A 22,531-nucleotide genomic window follows, 5' to 3' on the forward strand; every position below is an offset into this window, starting at 1 on the left:
ACAGCCACCCTGTCTGATCTGGACCCCAGACACCACACATGGCTCTGAGCTGGGATGAAGCCCTGGGGGCAGGGCAGGTCCAGGAGAGAACTCTGCAGGGACCATCTGCAACTTCTCCTTCTGCCATCTACCTTGCAAAGCCCAGCTTGGCTGGGAAAAGAATCACAAGTCTGTGGCTGGTCACACGTTGATCAGTGAGAAGAAGCAAAAAGCATTTCGCAATCCCTGGGTAGTCCCTGCATCTGTTGTTTCCCTGGGGTTTGGGGTTTGGGGTTTTTTTTATTCATTCCACCATATAAGCACCACTGTGTGCCTGTCTTTCTGTAAGAGGGGACATGAGAGCTGGGAGATTAGCTCAGTAGGATATGCACTTGCCTGGCAAGCACAAGGTCCTGAGTTCAATCCCTGGTACCATAAAAAAGAAAAAGAAATTGGGCCAGGCGTAGCAATGCCCACCTGTAATCCCAGCTCTTGGGAGGCTGAGGCAGGAGGATTCCAGTTCAAGGCCAGCCTGGACTATAACCCCAAAAAAGAAGGGAGAGACATGGGGGAATTACTCACTTCTCTGCCCTGCCTCGCCTCAGCTCACTAGAAAAGCTGTGATCCCCTCCCAGCATGCCAGGGCAGAGTCCCATGACCCAAATGCCATGGAGGGCACCCTGTTTGTGGAAATCAGGGCCTTCAAGGAAGGCCAGCCACTGAGGTTTGGGCAGGGCGCTGGGGATGGAGAAGACAGCTGTGTGTGCAGCCTAACCCACAGCATCTCATAACTAGGTTACAGCTGTTTGCAGACTGCAAACCTGTCACCACACATCCTGTGGGCTCTGTCACAGAATTTCTTAAATCTAGCCCCTCCCTTCGCTTCCTTGGGGCCCTGTCCCTTCTGAGACCTCACCCCACCCTTCCCTGAATTGCAACAAGGTCTCCCATGCAAGTACACACACACACACACACACACACACACACACACACACACACACACTGTCCCACCCAGCATCAAAATGACCTGTCTTTTAAAATGAATGTTTTCAACTGACTAGTAATAAAAAGAAAAATAATTAAGTAAAACAACACAAAAGTGTGAAAAGTCAGTTTCTCTTAAAAAAAAAAAAAATCCCTCTAGCCCTCCCCACCTATCTGGAGGCTTGTGTGTTCACCTGGCTGTTTTCGTAGAGCCTGAGCCCCAAAGCTGTGCAGTCTAAGCTAAGCGCCACTGCTGAGTGACACCCTCTGCCATGCTTTCTTTGGTCTTGTTTGTAGTACAGAGGCTCAGACCAGGTGCTCTGCTGCTGGACTACCTCCCCAGCCCTGCCCTTCCTTTTTGTCTTTAAAGACCAAATTCTTTTTTTTTTTTTTTTTTTTTTTCCAGAACCAGGGATTGAACTCAGACCCTTGCGCTTCCTAGGGAAGTGCTTATGCTTCTGAGCCATCTCCCCGGCCCCTAAAGACCAAATTCTAAAAAAAAAAAACAACTTTTATTCTGAAACAATTTCAAATTTTCACAAATGGAATAAGAACAGTACAAAGAACATCCATATACGTATTACAGAAAATTCCCCAACTGTTAACACTGGGCACATTCGGTTTCTCATTCCTTTCTTCAATTTGCTCTTCATGCACACACACACACACACACACACACACACACGCATACACGCACACACGCGCGCACACACACATACACACACCCTAATCATTTGCAAAGACATGTCTTTCTTCAACTATTTACAAATAAGCAGCCGATATCATGCTCTGTATCCCTAAACATATCCATGTTTGCTAACAAAGATAGTCAGGGCTGGCCCGATAGCTCAGTGGACTGAAGTGCCTGCTTAGGCAGAGTGCAGCGGCCGTGGCTCGATCCCGGTTTACCACGCCAGCCCCCCCCCCCCCCCTCCCATCTATATAGTGAGACCCTGTGGACCCTGTCCCAATTACATCAAAAAAATAAATAAAAAGATAGTCTTGGTCGCCGCGGTTTACAGTGCAGTTATGGCCAAGTCCAAGAACCACACCACGCACAACCAGTCCAGAAAATGGCACAGAAATGGCATCAAGAAACCTCGGTCACAAAGATACGAATCTCTGAAGGGGGTGGATCCCAAGTTCCTTAGGAACATGCATTTTGCCAAGAAGCACAACAAGAAGGGCTTCAAGAAGATGCAAGCAAACAATGCCAAGGCCATGAGTGCATGCGCCGAGGCTATCAAGGCCCTCGTCAAGCCCAAGGAGGTCAAGCCCAAGATCATTCCAAAGGGAGTAAACCGCAGGCTCGCTCGACTTGCCTATATTGCCCACCCCAAGCTTGGGAAGCGTATCCGTGCCCACATTGCCAAGGGTCGCAGGGCCTGCCGGCCAAAGGCCCAGGCTCCGGCCAAGGCTGAGGCTCCAGCTTCTGCTCCAGCCAAGGCCCAGGCTCCAGCTTCTGCTCCAGCCCAGGCTCCCAAAGGTGCTCAGGCCCCTGTGAAGACTCCACAGTAAAAGCCTCTTACTGCTGATGTAAAAACAGAAGGACTGGGGTGCCATCTGTGGGGGGCTGGTGTCCTCCTGTGCTCTTTGTACAAATAAACCTGAGGCAGGATAAAAAAAATAAAAATAAAAATAAAAAATAAAAAAAATAAAAAGATAGTCTTTCATATGACTACAGAAAATAACCAGCAAATTTTGGTTTTTTGGGTACTGGGAATCGCTTGCCAGGCAGGTGCTCCATCGTTCAGCTATCTCTCCAGCCCCTAATAACCAGTAAATTTAACAATAGTACAGATCATACCAACCTTCTATAAACTTTCCGACCTGTCCCAATAATGAGCTTTACACACATGGTTTCTAGCCCTACTCGATCACCCAATACAGTTTCAAGTATTACATTTAGTTCTTTTAATCTGGTGGGTTGTTTGTTTGTTTGTTTGTTTTCCCTGTATTTTAGGGAAGGGTCTACAGAGTGTTCAGAATCTCACTACTAGATCAGACTCATAGTGATCCACCGGTTTACAGCCTCCCAAGAAGAGGGATGACAGGTGTGCGGCACCACGCCCAGTCTCAATTGCCATCTCAGCATGCCCCAGGGGTAGGGCCGGCACAACAGGCCTGGGGATTGATCCCGGCCCCCCCCAGCCTGCTTGCAGGTGCTTTAATCCGCTGAGCTATTTGGCTGGCCCTTAAACATCTGATTTAAATTGCAAGCTTTTAGGGGCTGGTGAGATGGCTCAGTGGTCTAAAGCACCTACTTAGAACAAGCTTAGCAAAGCACAGGAACTCCAGTTCAATCCCCCAGCACCACATGCCAGCCAGCCCCGCCCCCTGGTGGGCTGAGCTGGCCACACAAATAAATAAATAAAATTAAATAAATAAATAAATTGCAAGCGTTATCATTTTTAGTTTGTTTCAAAGCTCTTATAAATAATAGATTTTTATTCTTTTAAAAAGAATTTTTTAAAAATCATTTATTCATTCGGTACAGGGTTTCACTATGCAGCTTGGACTCATAGTGATTCTCCTGCCTCAGCCTCCCGAGCGCTAGGATTACAGGTCTGTACCACCAGGCGCCCCCAGGTTTCTAGGCCACGTGGCATGTTGTACCGGGGATTGAACCTGGGTCCTTGTGCTTGCTAGGCAGGTGCTAGACTGCCAAGCTATCTCCCTGGCCCCTAAATATTTACTCTTACTATTTTTTTTTTTTTTTTTTTGTGGAACCAGGGATTGAATTCAGGCCCTTGCACTTGCCAGGGGAGCACTTATTCCACTGAGCTATCTCCCCAGCTCCTCATTCTTTCAAGTTTTTTTTTGTTTTGTTTTGGTTTGGGTTTTTTTGGTGGAACCGGGGATTGAACTCAGCCCTTGCGCTTGCCAGGGAAGCACTTATTCTACTGAGCCATCTCCCTGGCCTGTCTTTGAAATTTCCACAAGTTCCCTTTTCCTGTCTTTTTCTTCCATAGAAGGTTGAAAGCTACTTAAAGAAATGGCTGATTTCATTTCTAGAGCCAGGAAGCTTGATTATTATACCACAATCTTATAGTTACAGAGTATAAGAGAAGGATCAAAATACTGAAGTGGACTTTCCAAAATAAGTTATAAACCTGTTTGAAGGGATTTTGGCCAAATCTGGCTAAATCTGGGACAAGATAGTGAAATAAATCTGAAACATGATTACAGCCTATATACAGAACAGGAAACTAAAAGTCCAGACTGATAAACAACTATATGAAGAGGTTAAATGGACAGTGCTTTTTTTATATTATAATGATGACTTTATAAATACATAAATGTGGGCTAGGGAGATAGTTCAGCAGTCTAAACACCTGCCTGGCAAGCGCTAAGACGCGAGTTTGATCCCTAGTACTACATGCTGTGCTGGCCCTGGAACCCTGGGCTTGCCAGCTGCATAGTGAGACTCCGTATCAAATTTTTTAAAAAGGGACTGGGGAGATGGCTAGGTAGAATAAGTGCTTCCCTGGCAAGCTCAAGGGCCTGAGTTCTATCCTTGGTTCCGAAAAAAAAAAAAAAAAAATAGAGGTGGAAGTTTTTGAAAAATCACAATTTTGCGAGCTGAGCATGGTGGCACACGTATACTCCCAGGTACCCGGGTCTCGTCCTGTAAATGTTTAAAATTTGAGACAGGGCCTCATTAAGTTGTCTAGGCAGCACCTGAACTTGCCACCCTCCTGATTCAGCCTCCCTCGGTACTTACAGGCACGTGCCAGCACTCCTGGCTGACTGTTCTCTTTTGTGGTGTGGTGCAACGTGGTGTGGTGCAGTCTGTCTGGTCAGGTTTGGTTTTGTGTTGGAGATTTACAGTGCGCTCTTCCCTGGTTTTGTTTCAATGGTTTTCTTTCTTTCCTTTTTTTTTTTTTTTTTTTTTTAATGTATTTAGTACAAGTTCTACAGGGTCTCACTACACAGATTGGACTAGTACTGATCCTCCTGTTTGCCTCCCAAGCGCTGAGATTACAGGCGCAGGCCATCAGGCCCAGTCTCAATTGCCATCTCAGCACAGCCCAACACGGACATGTCCAGATGGAACCCCAGTCCCCGCATCTGCTTAAGCAAGCATGTTAATCTGCTCAGCTGTCTGGCCAGTCCTTCAGTGGTTTTCTTTGAACACCATCTACATATATATAGCCCAAGCTGGTCTCTAACTCCCAACCCTCCTGCTCGAGCCCCCTAAGTGCTGTGATTGCAGGCGCGCACTTCCATGTCTGGTACCTCCCTGCTTTTTCAGGGCCTCCTTCTAGCCATCTTCACTGCACACTGAAGCACCCAAGCACACCTTTGTCACGCAGATAGAAATACACCACCCACAAAGTGTGCAGCGGCCTCAGACTCAGCGAGTGCCTCACTTGGGGCTGAATAATGTACCCTACAGATTTGACGGCCAAGATGTATTTTATGGTCTGCCCCAAAGCCCATCCTCCCAGTGACCATGGTCTCGGGCACAAGGCCCTGTGGGACCCGACCTGCAACAAGGTCACCTTCTGACCTCCACACCCGCCCTTCTCAGGCCGCAGCAGGGCCGGGCCCAGGTCCACGCACTCCACCTTGGCCAAGCCTAGCTTGTCCCTCGCGACCTCAGGGTATTTGCACCAGCTTCTTGGAGCCCTCTGCTGCCCTGATCTTGCACTCCCTCACTCCTTAGCCAGGAGGTCACAGCTAACAGGCCACTTCCTCAGAGGGGCTCCCCACAGACACCCCTACCATACTGCATCCTGCTTTTGTTGTCTTCACTGTTCCAAATAGGACTGAAGACCATGTACTGCATTTGTTTATTTATTGTATTGCCTCATTTTAAGCTTCAAGTGCCCCGAGCGCAAGGATTGCTCTGTCCTGCTACCCCTGGGTCTCTAGCACCTTAGTATACAGCAGCCACTTAAGGAATGTAGGCTAGACAGGGGACCCATGTCACCCCCATGACACATTATCTGGACTCATTCCTTTCCAGTCCAAGGTTTCAGCTGCTGGTTAAAGCCTAAAAGTCAGCCAGAGGTGGTGGCCCACGCCTGTCATCGCAGTCCTCAGGAGGCTGAAGCATGGGAACTGCCACGAGTTGAAGGCCAGCGTGTCTACACAGTGAAGTGAGGGCCAGCATGAGCTACACAATCAGACCCTGTCTCCAAAAAAAAAAACAAAAACAAAAAGAAAGCAAAGGAAAAAGCCCTAAAGACTGTCAGTTTGTGTCCTGCGCTTGGCTATCACAACAGACCGATTCCAACTGCAGAATTAGGTGCTCTGAAAAATCTAAAGACGTAATGGGGTATGGTGTTGCACGCCTACAAGCCCAGCACTCGGGAGGCTGTAGCAGAAGGATGGTTGCAAGTTCGAGACCAGCCTGGGCTACAAAGTGAGCTCAAGGCCAGCCTGCACTGCACTGTGAGGTGCCCTGTCTCCAAAAAAAAAAAAAGAAAAAAAAAAAAAAAGAAAGAAAAGAAAAAAAAAAATCTGACGCTGTTGCCATTGTCGATTTCCTTTAAAAAGATGGTCTAATCACAGAGAAAAAAAAACCAACCCTGCCGTGTAGTACCCTCCGAGGGCTGGCCACAGGATGTGACAAGAAAGGATATGGGGGCCCACTTTGCAATCGAGGACATGAGGGCCCGGACAGAGCCCTCACGCCGACTTCGGCACCCTACAACTGCCCCTAGCTTGCAGGCCCCACACCGGGTCCACTCAGCGGTCCGGGACTACCAGTCTCAGGCCCCGCCCCCTCTCGTAGCACCACGCTCAGGCTCCGCCTCAGCTCTCGCGAGAGCTGGGAGGCAAAAAATGGCGTCGATGTGAACACGAGCTCGCCTCGCCGAGGAAGTCTCCGCCATCTGATCCGGAGCCACCGGAGCCGCAGGAACAGAGATCAAGGGGAGTGGAGGATGGTGAGCGCGGCGCCAGGGACACGGGAGCGGCGGAGCAGCGGGAATTGGCAGGGAGCGGCCCTATCCGTGTGCGCAGCCTCCAGTCGACCCCACCCCCCATATCGGGGCACCCGCCCGCCGCGGGCTGTCAGTCGGCGGGCGTCGTTTCCCTACTTCCGGGCCGCCCTGGGCTGGGCCACGCCCACCAGGCTCGGACTCCGCCCCTAAGAACAACGGGCCCTTAGTACCTCCAAATTGGTCTGCACAGCTCGAGCCCGGCGGGCATTTCCACATCATCATCACAGTCTGCTTCAAGCCCCTCTAATATCTACCGGTCACCGCTCAGTCCAAGGCCGCGTCTTCCGAGTCTCGGCCCCGCCCTCCTCGTGTTGGGCACGCCCACTGCCCTGGTCCCGCCGGGCCCCTTTTGCACCTTCCTTCTGCCCAAGTTGGAGCTGGAGTGGTGCTTCCCTCTTGCGCGTGACTCGCGGCAGACAACCGCTTCTGTAACTTAGGAGGCAAGAACTCCATCTGCCTTCTCTTGCTGGTGACGCCTTAGAATGTGGGGTGACTGGGTGATGTTTGGGGGCCCAGGATTTAGGAGTGCAAGCCCAGAACCCAGACTGGTCCTTTCCACCTCTTCTATCAGGAGGAGGAACCGTCGGAGCCCAGCCCAGACGTGCTGGCCCCTGCAGAGCCCAGCTCCAACGAGATCGACAAAGAGGTGTTGTCTCCAATTGTGGCTGCTTCAGCCACCTCCTCTTCTTCCATGGAGGAGGAGCCTGGCCCTGCCAGGGCAGCCACGCCCCCAGTATGGGAATGTGGAGGGCCAGCAGGGACGCAGCATGGCGCATCCCCAGCCTCAGACAGCTGCCAGCCTGACCCTGGCCTACCCAGCACAGTCTCCGGGACCAGTGAGGACCTCCGGCCTCCCAAACGACGCCCACCACCAGGTGACAGCAATAGGAATGAGGCGCACAGAGTGACCTCAGACTTGTGGCCCATCTAGACAGATGTCATCCTTTCCTGAGCGCCAGGCCACGGCTCCAATGAAAAGCCAGGCTAATCCATCCCCTGGTGGTAGCTGAGGCTGGGGGAGGGGAGGGTCTTGTACTGGGGCCTGCGGATGGTGGGTCGGCAGCACCAGTGAGGAAGGACCAGTGACCCCTCTCTGTGTCCTGCAGCGACACAAATACCCTGCTCGAGCCCTGGCTGCTTCCTCAATTTCTCGAGTGTTCGTGACCTAGCACAGCATCTTCGTACGCACTGCCCACCCACCCAGTCCTTGGAAGGTAGGGCCACGGTTGTTGGTGGGAGGCAGGTTAGGGTGGGAGGCAGGAGGAGTCCCCAGGACCTTTGGCCACCCGGCTCCATCCTTTGCCCTTCACCCCTGCCAGGCAAGCTCTTCCGCTGCTCGGCCCTGAGCTGCACGGAGAGCTTCCCGAGCATGCAGGAGCTGATGGCTCACAGCAAGCTACATTACAAGCCCAATCGCTACTTCAAGTGAGACCCCGGTCGCCCCGGCACTGCGCGCGAGTCCTGACCTTCTAAGCCTTGCTAGGCTGGGAGGGGGAATTGGGTTCGAGTGGGCGTGGCCTTGGATAAACCGCTTTTTCGCGCTCATTGGACCCTTGGAGCCAGTCTGGAAACTGCGGGCAGAGCTCAGGAAGGCTGGCCTACGTGGTCGTGGCTTTGCCCGGCCCCTCTTTTGAACTCTGCAAAACCAGACTTCTCCGTGTTCCCAGGGCTGCCAAATGGAGGGATCCAGAAGGGTCGCCACCACCCTAGGGGAGGGCTACTTGTCCAGGCTCCTCGCGTTTGCCCATCGGACCCCCAGGTAGCGACGGCTAGGGCCCATTCACCTGGCCCCGGAGCCTCAGCCCAGCCCTGTGCCCGCCCCCAGGTGTGAGAACTGCCTCCTGCGCTTCCGCACGCACCGCTCGCTCTTCAAGCACCTGCACGTGTGCGCAGAACACGCTCAGAGCCCCGCCGCGCCGCCCCCCGCCCTGGACAAGGAGACGCCCGCGCCTGAGCGCCCCGCGGAGTCTGACCCTGCGTCGGCGGCCGGCCTGCCGTTCCCGCTGCTCGAGCCCTTCACGACCCCCGCCTCTGCCCCCACTGGATCCTTCCTACCCTACTTGAACCCTGCGCCCTTTAGCCTAAGCCCCCCTCGCCTGCGCCCCTTTCTGGCCGCCGCTCCCGGGCCGCCAGCCTCCAGCGCTGCTGTCTGGAAGAAGAGCCAAGGTGAGCGTGGGGGTGGGGCTGGCGGAGGGGCTGGGACGGGGCCTGACAGTGATCTTGACCCGCCCCTCTCCTGTAGGTGCTGGCGGCAGTCCCCGAAGACCGCAGGGCGGTTCCGATGCACCCTCAGGTGCGTGCAGGTGACCACCAGGGCGGGTGGAGGGGCTTTCTTTCCCGTGGATGCTGATAGGGCAATAGTGCCCAGTCCCTTCCCAGGTGTCCAGAAGTGCCACCCCTTAAAAATACAACATTTTGCCTTTAAAATCACTGGCCCCTGAGCCTTCCTGTGCGCCGGCTTTCCGCGTAAAACTCGCGTCCCGCTCACCTCGAAGCGGCCCTTTTCTGTGCGGGGGTTTTGGGGGTAGAAAGGAGAACTTGCGAAAGGCCAAGTTTAGTGTCCTCAAGGACAGAGGACCAGGAGAAGCGGATCCGGCTGGCCCTGACCCCTCACACCCCGACCCAGGCGCCCGGGAGCGGAAGGGGAGGCGGGGAGATGTCTGGCACCCCCCCACACCCGTGGCGGACAGGTCGCCCGGGCGGCGCGTGGGACTGACCGGCCCTGCCTGCCTGCCCGCAGTGCACGCGGCCCCAAGCCGCATCGTGTGGGAGCACACGCGCGGCCGCTACTCGTGCATGCAGTGCGCCTTCTCCACGGCCTCGCGGCCCGCCATGACACTGCACCTGCAGGACCACCGCCCCGGCGCCCCCGAAGCCCCGGTGCCCGGGCCGCCACGCCCCGACGCCCCGGCGGGTAAGGCCGAGGGATGCGCGCGGGGAGAGGGCGGTTGGCCGGAGGCCGGGGGCGGGGCCAACGCTGAGGCGCCCCCTGCCTTGCCCCACTCAGACCCGACCCCGCTCGCGTCTAAGGTGTCACAGCTGATGGCAGAGGGGGAGCCGCCAGTGTTCTCGCTGCTTTGAACTGCACCCACTCCCATTGCTCTGGGTGGGTAGAGATTCTTGTAATGTGGGGTGGGGACAATAAAGGAGGCGCGACAATCCAGCTTGTGCGGTGTCTGGGTCCCTTGCCCCCTTTGGATGCAGACCTGAAGCGCTTACACCCAGTCACCTCATGCTGGGACCCGGATCTGCACCTCATAGCACTCTATCCGGCTGCAGTAGGGCTGGAGCAAGTGACCCAGGGCCACAGGGCAAGGAGAAGCCTCGGGAGGGGACAGCGAGGTTAAGGCAAGCCCTGCAGCGCCTGGGCCCCCTCCGTTTCCCCTGGCCGCATCGTGGGACTCCAGAATCTAGTGCCAAGGTGCAGCCCCTGGCACTTCGTGGGAAGCTCCAGGCATCGTTTGGGGCATCCTTTTGGGGCAGTTTTACCTTCTCCATCTTGCTCATGACTGCCCTCCTTAGCCCTTGTGGTCCCCCACCAAGGGCTTCACTGTCCCTCTTCACGACCCGCCCCTGCCCTTCCCCACATGTGAACATCACCAAAAACAAGGTCTTTTCCAGTAACCCCTGCCCGGCACTCTTCGGGACCCACGGCCCTCCCAGTGAAGACCTGTTCTCTCAGGAGCCCGCAAGGCACCATCTCCTGCCCCATCCCTTCCCAGGGCCACCCCTCCTCTGCGTCCTTCTGAGGGACACATCTCTGCTTCTCTTGAGAGGGGCAGGAGCGTGATCCTGGCTCCTCCAACCCAGAGCCGCCTGGCCCCAGGCACACAGCCCACCCCCCTGCCCACCTGTCCTGTGGTGCCCTGCCCACTGTGACCCGGGTGGCTAGGGGTGCTCAGGCTGGTTGCCCCCTCTCAGCCTCCCTTAACACCCTCTCCTCGACACACCTGCTCTGCTCACGGCCTCACCTCGCACGTCTAGCCTTTGTGCCTGGGATTCCTTACTGCTCCCAAGTCCCAAGCCAAGGTGGTACCAATGGAGACGGCTCCCCTGCCAGCCAATCCCTGATGGCTCAAAACGTAAAGTTTTCGCTCCGGCTCCGCCAGCAGGGGGCGCCCGAAGGTGCCAGTGACTGCACGGGTGTGTGCCAGTTTATCATTTGGGGGTACCGGCTTAGTGACCCCAGCTGTGAATGGGAGAGGAGCCGTGCCTGTGCTCACTTCGGTTCTCTACTTGTAGTCTGGTTTTCTACTCTGGTTGCAGCCACCTGGTCACGGCCACCCCGCGACAGGGACCTTGCAGGAAGGTGCCAGATACACGAAGGGCCGCCCCCTGGCGGCAGGGGCCCGGCCCTGCACTCTCAAAGCACGGAATCTGGGCCAAGGACGTCCCCGCCCAGCTCTAACAGGGTCCTCCTGTTGGAGCCCCCAGCTGTGCACCCAGAGCTTGCCTTAATTGAGCACCTACTGTGCTCTTGGCAAATATATGATTTTTCTATTGCCCCCCCCAACCACCATGGTCCTGGGAACACAAAGGCCCCAAACCTGACCGCTTACCTCCCCCCATAGTGGTGCACACCTGTCATGCCAGCACCCACCCAGGATGCTGAGACAAGATCGCCACGAGCTGGAGGATTGCCTGGGCTTCATAGTGTTTAGGCCAGCCTGGACCACATAGCAATGCCCTGCCTATAAAAAGTAGTTAGAGTTCACCCAGTCTGTTCTGAGGGTCATATGTAGGTCTGTTGGGCTGTCTACCAGTATCCCCCCGTCACAGTCTTTTTTTTTTTTTTAAATATTTTTTTAAACATTTATTTATTGTGTGTGTGTGTGTGTGTGTGTGTGTCCAGCTCAGCCCACCAGGGGGCGAGGCTGGCTGGCATGTGGTGCTGGGGGATCGAACCATGGTCCCTGTGCTTTGCCAAGCTTGTTCCATGTAGGTGCTTTAGACCACTGAGCCATCTCACCAGCTCCCGTCACAGTCTTTTAAAACTCCTGAGGCTATACCTCAGGAAAGTTAAACTGTAATCTGACTGCTTGGCTTAGGTGCTTGCCGTTGATGGCCAAAGAATCAGGGTGCTGCACTCTCGTGGATATTTCCTTTACCCGCTAGGGCCATTCACTGGTTTCCTGTGGACAGAACCTCAGGGTCAGGGCTCATCCCAATCAGTCCACCCGATCTCACTGCCTTCCTCCCGCTGTGCCCTCTACACTTTCTTCCTGCCCCCGTCTTCAGCTCCCTCTGTTTTGCCTTCAAGCACTGAGAACTCGAGCTGTCCTCAAGGGCCAGGTCTCTGACGGGCCAGGTCTCTGACAGCCCATCCCCCCACCCCCAGATCTGCAGCCCCAGCCCAGACCTTAGCCACAGGTCGGTCCTGGCAGGTGAACATCTGTCCCCAACAGGGAAGTTCTGCCAAGAGCCAGAGATGTCAAAATAAGGAAGACAGATGGAGCAGTGGGGCAATTGGGGCAGGCAGATGTGGCCTCACTGTCCCACCAGCCCCCAGGCCTGGACTGGTCTTCGCACTGTGAGCTCTCTGTCCCGTGACTGCCCCTTCTGTGGATGGTCACCAGGGCCTGGCTCCCAAGTGACAAGCACAGACGAGACACCAAGGCCCAAAGCTTGGGGACACCAGCAGGAAGCACGGGGTCACGGGAGCAGAAGGGCCTCACAGGATCTGGGGACAGGCCTGGGCTGTCTCCATCTCCGCCTCCTCTCCTTCCTCCTCTGCCCTCCCCACCCCGACCTTGAGTGGAGAAGCCGCAGTGACTTCCTGAAGGCAACACACACACACAGGCTGCAAGGGGCCCACTCCGCCTGTGGCCTGTCACCTGTCTGCAGCCATGGTGAGTCTCCAAGCCCTGGGAGAGGACAGAGGCCCTCTAGCTGGCTTGGAAGCAAGCAGGACACTCATGCTGTCCCCAGGGCATGTGCAGGGGCAGAGAGAGCAGCTGGGAAAACTGAATGGCCCACATGCAGGTGACCAGGTGGGAAGCAGCCAGGGCACAGGCCCAGGCAGGGCTCAGCTCCAGCTCCTCGGGCCAAGGCTTGGTCGTGGGGAGAAGTGGGGCTGTCCAAGATGATTCCCTCTCCCCAGGGCAGCAAGAACAGCAACCTGGGAAGAAGCAGCCTGGGTAGAGCCCAAGCGTCCTGTGGGTAACTAAGTGGGTCACATGCCCGCTGACCACCCCACCCACAAGACACCCAAGTGGTGACCTGCTAACCTTGGCTTCAACCTACCTAGAGGCATTCTGGGCACCAGACAGCAATCAGCAGCTTGCTGGGACACTCTGACCCCCTGGGTGGGCAAGAAAGTGGGGCACAGAATGATAGCCACTCAGGTAGCCTGGCCTTCGGCATCTGCCAGCACCAGTGACCCTTGATGCAGGGGGCACCTGGGACATTCTGGGCATGAGGTGGACGCTGTGTGATACCTGTGTCATGACCAGGTCAGCATCTGTGACCATCAGATTGGGGATCTACCTTCAGGCTTTGGTTGGTTGTTTGATGTGTGTGTGTGTGTGTGTGTGTGTGTGTGTGTGTGTGTGTGTGTTTGAAACAGTCTCTCGCCTCATAGTGCAGGCTGGCCTTGAACTCACCCAGGTGCCCAGGCTGGCCTCCTGCCTCAGCCTCCCGAGTGCCAGGACTGCAGTGCAGAGCACCACACCTGGCCTGTGCAGTCCTTACTTCTGTGAATGCTCAGGGGACACCTGCTACACGTCACACTGCAAGGCCAGCAGTGGGCAAGCTGAGGCCCTTCCCTGCAGCAGCTGACTAGGGTTGGATGTGTATATAGGTAGAGAGAAAACAAATTTTACCTTTTTTTTTTTTTTTTTCCAGTATGGGGGATTGAACTTAGGACCCTGTGCTTGCCTGGCAGGGGCTTATTCTATTGAGATCTCTCCCTGGCCCTAAAATACTTGCTTTCTTTTTTTTACAAAACAAATTTTAGGGGACCGGGGAGATGGCTCAGTAGAATAAGTGCTTGCATGGCAAGCTCAAGGGCCTGAGTTCAATCCCCATTTCTGGAAAAAAAAGTTCAGAAACCCAGCGAGGCTGGGGTGTAACTCAGTAGTGGAGCCCTTGCCTGGTCTGCACCAAGCCCTGGCTTCCATCCCCAGTGCCAAAGCCAACAATCAAGGCCAGGTGTGGCGTGGACACCTGGGATCCTAGCACTTGGAAGGCTGAGGCAAGAGGACAGCTCTGAATTCAAGGCCAGGGGGGCCGGGGAAATGGCTCAGTAGAGTAAGTGTTTGCAAGTTACAAGAACAGTCACACAGGCCAGGGAGGACAGGGCACTGACTAAAACTAGGGTGATCTGGAAGCCCTCTCTGGTGAAGGAGATGCAGCTTGGAGAACTGGAGTTGGAAGAGATGCAGGTGGTGGGGATAATGTCCCTCATGGAGGGAGTGGTGTGCTAGGTGAGAGGGGACAGGGAGACGCTTGGTGGTCAGAGCCTTCCTGAAATGTTCCAGGGAGGTAGGACTCATTAGGAGGGTATGAGAGGGCTCAGCAGGCTTCTTACAGCCAGTGTGGGGAGAGCTGAGCCTGCAGGGCCTTTGACCATGACCTGGGTGTAGCGGGGATGGTTCCTCCAGCTGGGGTGGTGGTGGGGGAGGCAGTGAGAAGTGGTTGGATTCCGGATGTATTTTGAAACGGGAACAGAAAGGACTGGGGGGGGGATGTGCATGTGGGGGGAGGTGAGGATGCTGGGAGGGACCGTGGGGCTACAAGGACAGAAGCGCCCAGGGATGGGGCCTACTGCGGTGAGGTGAGACAAGGACATGGGCCAGCTCCAAGGGTGTGGTTTTGTAGGGACCTCACTTAATTCAGGTTGGGAGAGGGAGCCAACAATAGAAGCAGGCTGAGGGCGAGGTTGGGCAGGGTGAACAAGTGGTATGCAAGCCCGCCTGTCGTTCCTGTGTGCCCAGGACAGCCAGTCGGACTTCCGGAGCCTCCAGGCCAAGTTCCAGGCCTCTCTGCCAGAACCCAGCAACCTCCCCAAAAAGCCCCCAAAGCCAGAGGCCAACAGGCTTCTGAAGAAGTTACCGCAGCACGAGCCGAGTGCACAGCCCAAGCAGCCACCACAGCCCCAGCCTGCCAGTCTCCCCAAGAAGCTGCCCCAGCCTGAGTTTGCCAGTTTCTCACCAAAACCATCCAAATCCGAGTTCAGTGATCTCTCCAAGAAGCATCCTCAGCCTGAGGCCACTCTGTTTCCCAGGAAACCCCTGAAGCCTGAGGCCACCCAAGCGTCTCAGTCTGCCTCACAGCGGGACCTCCAGCCTCCGTCAGAGCCCAAACCCAGTGCATTCCCCAAGAAGCCCCCACAGCCCGAGTTCAGTGCATACCCCAGGAAGCCCCCACAGCTTCAGGTCAGCAGTCTCCCTGGGAAGTCCCCCCCACAGCCTGAGTGCAGTGAAGTCTCCCAAGTGTCCCCCTCAAAGGTGGGGCCCAGCTACCCCCATCCTTGCTCCCCAAAGCCTGAGTTCAGTGTGTACCCCAGGAAGCCCCTCAAGCCACAGGCCAGGACCTCCAAGAAGTCCCTCCCACAGCCTGAATTAAGCGAGGTCCCTACCAAGCCGGAGCCCGAGCCGTGGGCACCCCACACCCTGAAGCCAGGCTCTGGTGCATTTCCCAAGAAGGCTGTGAAGCCTGAGTTTGGTGGCCTCACTAGGACATCCTCAGAGCCAGAGGTCAGCGTGCTTCCCAAGAGGCCTCGGCAGCCCGAGTTCAAGCCCCTTTGCAAAAAGCCGCCACCGCCTGAGCCGGTGGTCCTCCCCAGAACATGCTCAGAGCCCGAGTTCAGTTCCCTGCCCAGGAAGTTCTCGCAGCCTGAGAACAGGAGGCCACCCCACAAGATGGCCCAGCCGGAGGCCCAGCCTCTGCCCAAGAAGCACCCACATTCTAAGCTTTTCCAGGGTCTCCCTATCAAGAACCCACTTCCAGGCTCAGTGTCTGAGAGTTCACTGCCTACTGCCCTGGTGGGCACCAGTGAGCTTGGAGTCGCTGCTGGGCCACCCCATTGGAAGTCCGAGGAATTCAAAGGCTACCAACCACCCCCTCGGAAGCCTCTGCCCCCAACCAGCAGCCTGGGGCCCCCTCCAGCCAAGCCCCCGCTTCCCCCAGGTCCCCTGGATGTGCAGAGCTTTCGAAGAGGCTGGGCAGCAGCCACAGGTGAGTCAGTAAGCCACGCAGGTGAGGAAGGGGCTGAGGCTCTGAGGCAGCACCCCCTCCTTCTTGCTCTGTCCCCCACAGGAATGCGGAGGGCCCACTCTTCTGCAGGGACGCACTTCCAAGCCCTTCGGGCTGGGCAGTTACAGTGAGTGTGGGGAGGAAGGGTAGTCGGGCACAGGGGTGGGTGGAAGGGGCGCTCATCCTGGGTGTCCCTGCAGGAACCCAGATGAGATCTACGAGATGTATGACCAAGTGGAACCAGACTCCAGCCCTGGCCCCAGGGGCAAAGGTTTGTTGGTGGTCTGCCCAGGCACTATAAAGCACTCCCTGCAAGGGAAGTTCCTGCCACGATTGTAACTGTGCTGGAGAAGGAGAGTAGCCCAGAGGCAGACTGCTGGGTTGGGGCTGCTGTGGGCAGTGTGGGGTGGTGGCAGGATCCTAAACAGCGCTGGAACCCAGGACCAGAGACACGGGCACGGGCAGCCGGACCCAGCACCCATGAGGCTGAGGGCAGGAGCCAGGCCCTAGATTGGCGCTTGGCGCTGGAACGCTCGGCCTAGACACCCTAGGGCTGGACCTGATTCCAGGTTCCATGTTAGACCTGTGGGTGCAAGGTGCAAAGGGACGTCCTGCTCGGGGGAGAGCCAGACGCTGGGTGGCAATGGCCACAAAGATGGACCCTTGCTTTCTTGTCTCCGGCCCCGGAGTGCAGGGAGAGGGTCCAGCAGGCCTGCGCCCCAAGCTGGCTCTCTGGGGTGTGCCTGGTTGGCTCGCAAGCCCTCACTGGCCCACCCTTCCACCAGTGCAGTGTCACCCTCACTCCCCAGGGCGGGGCTCCAGGCAGGCCCTCTACTCCCAGGGGGAACCAGCCCTCTGGGAGTGGCTTTCTGGAAGGGTGAGTGTGAGCCACAGAAACCTCTTGAAAGCAAGCCTCAACGCCTTCCTCCCCTTCTGACTAGAGCAGGGGTTCCAGCTCTCCCTGCATCTGCCCCAGAGGTCCTGATCCAGGATTCCAGTCCCTACTCCTCCCCGACCCCTCAGCTTCTGGGCTGTCCATCTCCAAGCGCTGCTTGCAACACCTCCTGGTGTACAGCTTCCTGGCAGGGCCCCTGTTGCTTCCGCCTCAGCCAGGTTCTGCGGCTGCCAGCTGCCGAGGTCTGGGGGCTCTGCCTGGGCGCGCGGGCTGGAGAGGCCCCTTCCTAGCCCTGGCCACGCCCCTTCTGGCCTCCCTGTGGGCTCGCCCCACCCCCCCTCCTCTGTGCATAGGGCCCCGCACCAGCAGCTCTTCCAGATCAGAACCAAATTCCACGTGTGCTCAGGTCTCCCCGCATTGGCCAGATGTGATGCACCCCCTTGGCACAGGGCCAGCTCCACTGCACAGCTGGTGCCACTTGGGGGGGGGATCTGGAGCAGGGCATGGCCACAGCGGGGCGCCCTGGAGCTGGTGGAAGCCTGTTCTCTGGGTGGGACCTGAAAGAGGGTGAGCTTGGCTCCGAGACGACTCTGTAGATGCCCTTCAGCAGGCTGCCTGGCGTCCGGTGACGCTTCTGGCCATCCAGAGGCCAGATGACGCCCAGATTTAGGTTCCTGCTCTAAACCAAACCCTCATCCAGCAGAGGCATGGCCCACAGGAAATGGCCAGGGCTGCCCTCACCCGACACACCTTCCCCCAGCCTCATCCCCAGCCAGGACCGCTCTCCTCCCGAGGGCAGCCCCTTTTCAATTCCCAACATGCACCTAGCAAACAGGGGCTCCATCACTTAGCAGCTGAATGAGCTGGACAGGTGGCTCCACTTCTCTGAGCCTTTTATTTCCTCGCCAGCAAGCAGGGAAAGACTGTGTTACCTAGCGACATGAAGTGGCTGTGCGGGTTAGCAGGAGTTAAAGAAACGAAAGCCACCCGCGGCGGCCAGGGAGGCCGCAGGCAGGCAGGGCAGGAGGCAGCCGGTTGGGTTCTTGGTGCCTGGACCCTCGCTTCACCAAGGGTCACTAGGGTGCAGCAGTTGAGCGGGGTCCCTGCCTTGACTTGGGGCCTGCCTGTTCTCAGAAGTGCCACCTACCCAGCAAGCCACCAGCAAACTACCAGCAGATTCAGACCTCAGGTACCACAGGCGGCAGGGGGGTGGATGGTGCTGAGAAACTGGAGCCTGGGTCCCAGACATAGCTAAGTCCTCCCAATTCCTAGGGGGATCAGGAAGACGGCCCCTCTGCCACAGCAGGTGCCTTCCATGGACCCAAAGGTGCTGAAGCAGCTGAGGAAGGCGGAGAAGGCAGAAAGGGAGTTCCGGAAGAAGTTCAAGGTTGGGCACCTCCGTCCCAACTCTGAAGGCAAAAGTGGCGGTGGTGGCAGGGGCAGGGTGTCCAAGGTGGAACTGATGTCTACCTCCTGCCCAGTTTGAGGGTGAGATCGTGATTCACACGAGGATGATGATTGACCCGAATGCTAAGACCCGCAGAGGTGGGGGCAAGCACCTGGGCATCCGGCGCGGGGAGATCCTGGAGGTCATCGAGTACACCAGCAAGGACGAGATGCTGTGCCGGGACCCCAAGGGCAAGTGTGAGTGACCGGGCCTGGGCCTGGGCCTGGCTCTGGGGGCAGTGCCCAGGACAGAAGGCCCATCTGTGTACTTCCTCCCGCCCTCTGCAGATGGCTATGTGCCCAGGACGGCGCTGCTGCCCCTGTGAGTGCCAGCCCGGCTGGGGAGGTGTGTGTGGGGTGGGGGTGGGGGTGCTGCGTAGCCCAGGCACCCCTTGTTGACACAGCTGTGCTTGCTTTCCACTAGGGAAACCGAGGTGTATGACGATGTGGGCTTCTGCGGTACGTAGATGCTGGGGTCCAACGGGAAGGGACCAGGGGCTCCCAGGGGCCACTCCCCATCCTGCCTCACATAGAGGAACCAGCACAGGCCACCCTCCCCTCAGATCCTCTGGAGAACCAAGCATTTCCTAGGGAGCAGTGAGGAACAGACCTGGGTCCAGCCAGCTGCGCCCCACGACCCAGCCCAGCCTGGCAGAGGGCCACACACCACACGTGAGCCACAGAAACCTCTTGAAAGCAAGCCTCAACGTCTACCTCCCCTTCTGACTAGCACAGCCAGGGCTGTTTCTGTGGGCCCCACTCCACGCAGTTCCAAGGTTGCACCCTATAGTTAGAAAACCCAGCATGGGAGGGGCTGGGTAGCTGGGTCACTTCGCACTTGGCTGCCCCTGCCCCCAGGATGGGTGATGCCAGGGCCCCTTGGAAGTGTCGCCTTCTGTCCTCCGAATGGCTCTGGGTCAGTCCTTCTGTGCCAGTGGAGCACAGACTGTCACACAGAGATCAGTTCAGCCTCCACACCTGCTGGGCCTAAGAGGCTCAGAGCTGGTGCACTGCTGGGAAGCAGCCTAGAGAGGAGCCCAACAGTGTCTGTCCCCAGTCCCAGAGAGACCGGAGCGGGTCTGCACCACTCAACACAGCAGCACTCTGCTCAGTGCCGCCGCGTGTCCCTGAGGTGGCAGGCCCTTGTCTTTGGTCCCAGGGCCCACAGATAAGCCACAACAGAGGAAAAGATCCCTGGAGAGAGGAAGCTCGAGTGGCTCTGGCTTCCAAGTCCTCAGATGGCCACCCCACGCCCACAACACATATGCAAAAGCAAGCCACTTTCAGGAACTGGTATTTATTATCAAAGTCATATCTGATGTCAACAAGATGCCACAACTACAAAAAAAATTGCGCACATTGCAATCTCAATGCAAACAGTCAAATGGAACCCCAGTCATTAAAAAAGTAATTCAAATTACCCCAAAAAGCAACTGAATTTTTTAAACATCTTTATACATCCAGCCAACAAATTAAAATGGTTAACAAGAAAAAATACAAATTCAGAGGTCTGGTATTGATGTTTAAAAAAGGCAACTGCTTAAGCATTTCTATCGATCCGAACATCGATCTCTCGGCCGCTCAGCTTCACGCCGTTCATCATCCGACAGGCTCTCTCAGCCACCTCTGGCGATTCAAACTTAACCACTCCGCAGCCCTTGGACTTCCCATTCTCCATCTTGATGTCAGCATACAGCACGTGGCCTAAGGGAGAAGAGACCAGCGCGTCAGGCAAACCCAGAGCTCAGCCTAGGCCTGCCCCACTTGGTCCAGATCACCCGCTGCACTTTGGGACAAACTCTGAAAAGAGGACAGCCCTCGCACCTGTAGTGGAACACTTCAAACACTGCGCAGCATGGCTGGAACTGGCAGCTACACCCTCAGCCATGTTGCCACTGCTCCACTGGCAGGACAAACCTCAGTGTCTCTGCAAGCCCTTCTGGTGGTCTCAAATTCAAGGAGCGTGTAAAGCCAACTCTACAGGCTTCCCTTTCCATGCATCACCACCCTGAATCACAAAATCATTGCCAATGCAGGGACACTTTTGTGCTGTTCAGCGTTGGCCAAGACATGGGGGTGGGGACGGCGGCTGGCATACCCCCATCAAGCAACCAGGTGTGTGTCAGGCACTGTGGGAGACAGCCTCAGGGGAAGGAGCACAGAGGCCTGGCAACAGCCAGGGCTTCACCAGACTAGCTGTCAAGGTGCAAGGGTCACCCAGGACTCCTTGCAGTGATGCTGTGCGGGCCTCAAGCAGAGTGCTACCCAAAACCTGGGGGCAAGTCCTCAGGATGAGGGCGTGGCTGGATCCAACCACCCTTTCCAACTATAACATGATATGGAAACCATACAGTAGGGAGAAGGGAAGCCTAGGTGGAAAGGCAGCAGCTTGGGAAGCCAAGAGCCTCTCCTGAGACAGGGACAGGGAGGGCAGAGGTGGCTGCGATTCTGTGGCCCCAGACCTCAGGCTTGGGGCTGACGGAGTGGCAAGGAGCAGGGACTGGGGTGCAGGTGACAGCTCTCCATGGAGGGCAAGGAGAAAGCTTCTTGGACATAAAGGAATGCCAGGACACACCACCAGCAGCCACCTCTCACCCCCACAAGCCCCTGCAGTCACACAGGGTGCCTGCTGGGCTGTGCTATGTGGATAGCAGCCTCGCCGGGGATGCATTTAGTTTTCTATCTTAGAGAGGCTGTATGGGGCCGGGGAGACGGCTCAGTGGAATAAGCGCTTCCCCGGCAAGCGAAAGGGCCTGAGTTCAATCCCCAGTTCCGCAAAAAAAAAAAAGAGGCTGTATGACCTCAGGAAGGTGATTCTGCCTGACTCATTGTGGAAGAAGGCAGCACAACCCCCTCTCCAAAACTCCAGAAGAAAACAAGGTAAACAAGCACAAAATGCCGGACACATACAGGCCCTCAACACCCACTTGAGCATTCACACAAACAGGGCAACGGCCAGGCCCACTGGGCTTCTGGAGCCAATGGACAGGGGCTGCAAGACTAGGAAGGGAGCCCTACTGCTTGGTGCCACCGCACCGACGAGCCACAACCCAGGCACCAGGACAGCCCTTCTCAGACACTTACCACATTCGTTGAATTTGTCCTTTAACATCTTCCATGTAAAATCAAACGGGAGCTGAGGGGAAAAAAAAGAGACTAATGTACAACTCCACGGGTCCTAAGGCACAACAGCACAGCAGTCTGCGGGAGGGCCGGGCCGCGGCTCAGGGTGCTCAGCTGCAGGGCACCACACACCACACCCAGCTAAGGAGAGATCAGTCCTGGGAGAGGCGGCCCTGGCCAGGGATCCCTCCAGCCTGCTTTCCAGCGGGCCCCCACGGGAGCAGGACACATGGGATGGAGCACCAGGGTGGGAGCCCAGCTGTCACAGACAACTCGGTCACAGACACGCTCTTGACGCTGTGCAAGCGCAAGGGTCTGAGTTCAATCCCCGGTTCCATAAAGTACACAAACAAATCATTTCAATGGGCTGGGAGATAGCTCAGTAGAATAAGCACTTGCCTGGCAAGCACAAGGTCCTGAGTTCAATTCCTGGTACCCCTCACGCATGCGCGCACTCACACACACACACACTGTGCCAAGACGTAGCTGCTCAAGCCGAGGGGCAGGAAACCAGAGTCAGCTTATTCTGTGCTTGGCTGGCCACAGGAAGCAGCCGGAGTACCTACAGGCCTTAGCTTCTCCTCTCCTCTCCCCTCCCCTTGTGCCAGCAGCAGACTCTGGGGACGAGACCAAGGTGTGCTCTCCCTACTGTCCACCACTGTGCAGTCCACTGTGCAGTCCGCCTACCTCCTCCCCTGGACCCCACACCACAAGGCATTTCTGAAGAGCCACTTACATTTCTCACAAATATCTGGCAAGCCTTCCTGGCCACCCCAGGAGCATGGCCGCCAGCTCCACCAAAAGAGCCTGCGAAGCTTCCTCCAAAGTTTCCACGTTCCATCTCGATGGCACGGTCAAAGCTGGCACCACCACCGCCACCCATGGCCAGGCCCATGCGCTCGATGCCAGCGCCCAGGGCCGGGCCCATGGCGGGGCCCATGCGCTCCAGGCTGTT

At 56.6% G+C, this 22,531-nt stretch overlaps 3 protein-coding genes across 4 annotated transcripts in view; 2 read left to right on the top strand and 1 right to left on the bottom strand.

Moving 5' to 3' along the window:
* Positions 1–6,748: 6,748 nt before the first annotated feature.
* On the top strand, positions 6,749–10,074 carry Znf414 (zinc finger protein 414). The gene is made up of 8 exons (XM_023705093.1): positions 6,749–6,860; positions 7,489–7,792; positions 8,024–8,131; positions 8,237–8,342; positions 8,743–9,083; positions 9,160–9,210; positions 9,658–9,831; positions 9,925–10,074. Exons 1-8 carry the CDS (start codon positions 6,858–6,860, stop codon positions 9,996–9,998), a joined length of 1,161 nt encoding a protein of 386 aa, XP_023560861.1. The 5' UTR covers positions 6,749–6,857; the 3' UTR covers positions 9,999–10,074.
* Positions 10,075–12,683: 2,609 nt separating this feature from the next.
* Pram1 (PML-RARA regulated adaptor molecule 1) lies at positions 12,684–19,911 on the top strand. Of its 2 annotated transcripts, none has more exons than XM_023705088.1 (10): positions 12,684–12,766; positions 14,852–16,094; positions 16,176–16,239; positions 16,313–16,383; positions 18,142–18,196; positions 18,280–18,394; positions 18,489–18,651; positions 18,742–18,775; positions 18,878–18,912; positions 19,613–19,911. In XM_023705088.1, the coding sequence occupies exons 1-10, from the start codon at positions 12,764–12,766 to the stop codon at positions 19,888–19,890; spliced, it is 2,061 nt and encodes a 686-aa protein (XP_023560856.1). In that variant the 5' UTR covers positions 12,684–12,763; the 3' UTR covers positions 19,891–19,911. The 2 variants fall into 2 exon arrangements, with proteins under 2 accessions (XP_023560856.1, XP_023560857.1); XM_023705089.1 differs by having other exon boundaries at positions 19,017–19,698.
* The window catches only part of Hnrnpm (heterogeneous nuclear ribonucleoprotein M), a 42,808-nt gene continuing 40,011 nt past the window's right edge, over positions 19,735–22,531 (bottom strand). Inside the window, exons 16-18 of the mRNA XM_004644924.2 lie at positions 22,313–22,526; positions 21,538–21,589; positions 19,735–20,157 (exon numbers count right to left, since the gene is read on the bottom strand). Coding sequence (XP_004644981.1) covers positions 19,994–20,157; positions 21,538–21,589; positions 22,313–22,526 — 430 coding nt within the window. The 3' untranslated portion in view covers positions 19,735–19,993. The remainder of the gene's footprint in view (positions 20,158–21,537; positions 21,590–22,312; positions 22,527–22,531) is intronic.

The sequence above is a fragment of the Octodon degus genome, unplaced genomic scaffold (assembly GCF_000260255.1).
Source record: "Octodon degus isolate 3935 unplaced genomic scaffold, OctDeg1.0 scaffold00214, whole genome shotgun sequence".
NCBI lineage: Eukaryota > Metazoa > Chordata > Mammalia > Rodentia > Octodontidae > Octodon > Octodon degus.

What these genes read in the sequence shown, in the direction of transcription:
- Pram1 (XM_023705088.1), top strand. An exon ending in CCAGCAGATTCAGACCTCAG is followed by an intron (nt 18,197 to 18,279) that starts GTACCACAGGCG and finishes CCCAATTCCTAG; the next exon opens with GGGGATCAGGAAGACGGCCC. An exon ending in TGACGATGTGGGCTTCTGCG is followed by an intron (nt 18,913 to 19,612) that starts GTACGTAGATGC and finishes CTTTGGTCCCAG; the next exon opens with GGCCCACAGATAAGCCACAA.
- Znf414 (XM_023705093.1), top strand. An exon ending in CAAACGACGCCCACCACCAG is followed by an intron (nt 7,793 to 8,023) that starts GTGACAGCAATA and finishes TGTGTCCTGCAG; the next exon opens with CGACACAAATACCCTGCTCG. An exon ending in CGGTTCCGATGCACCCTCAG is followed by an intron (nt 9,211 to 9,657) that starts GTGCGTGCAGGT and finishes GCCTGCCCGCAG; the next exon opens with TGCACGCGGCCCCAAGCCGC.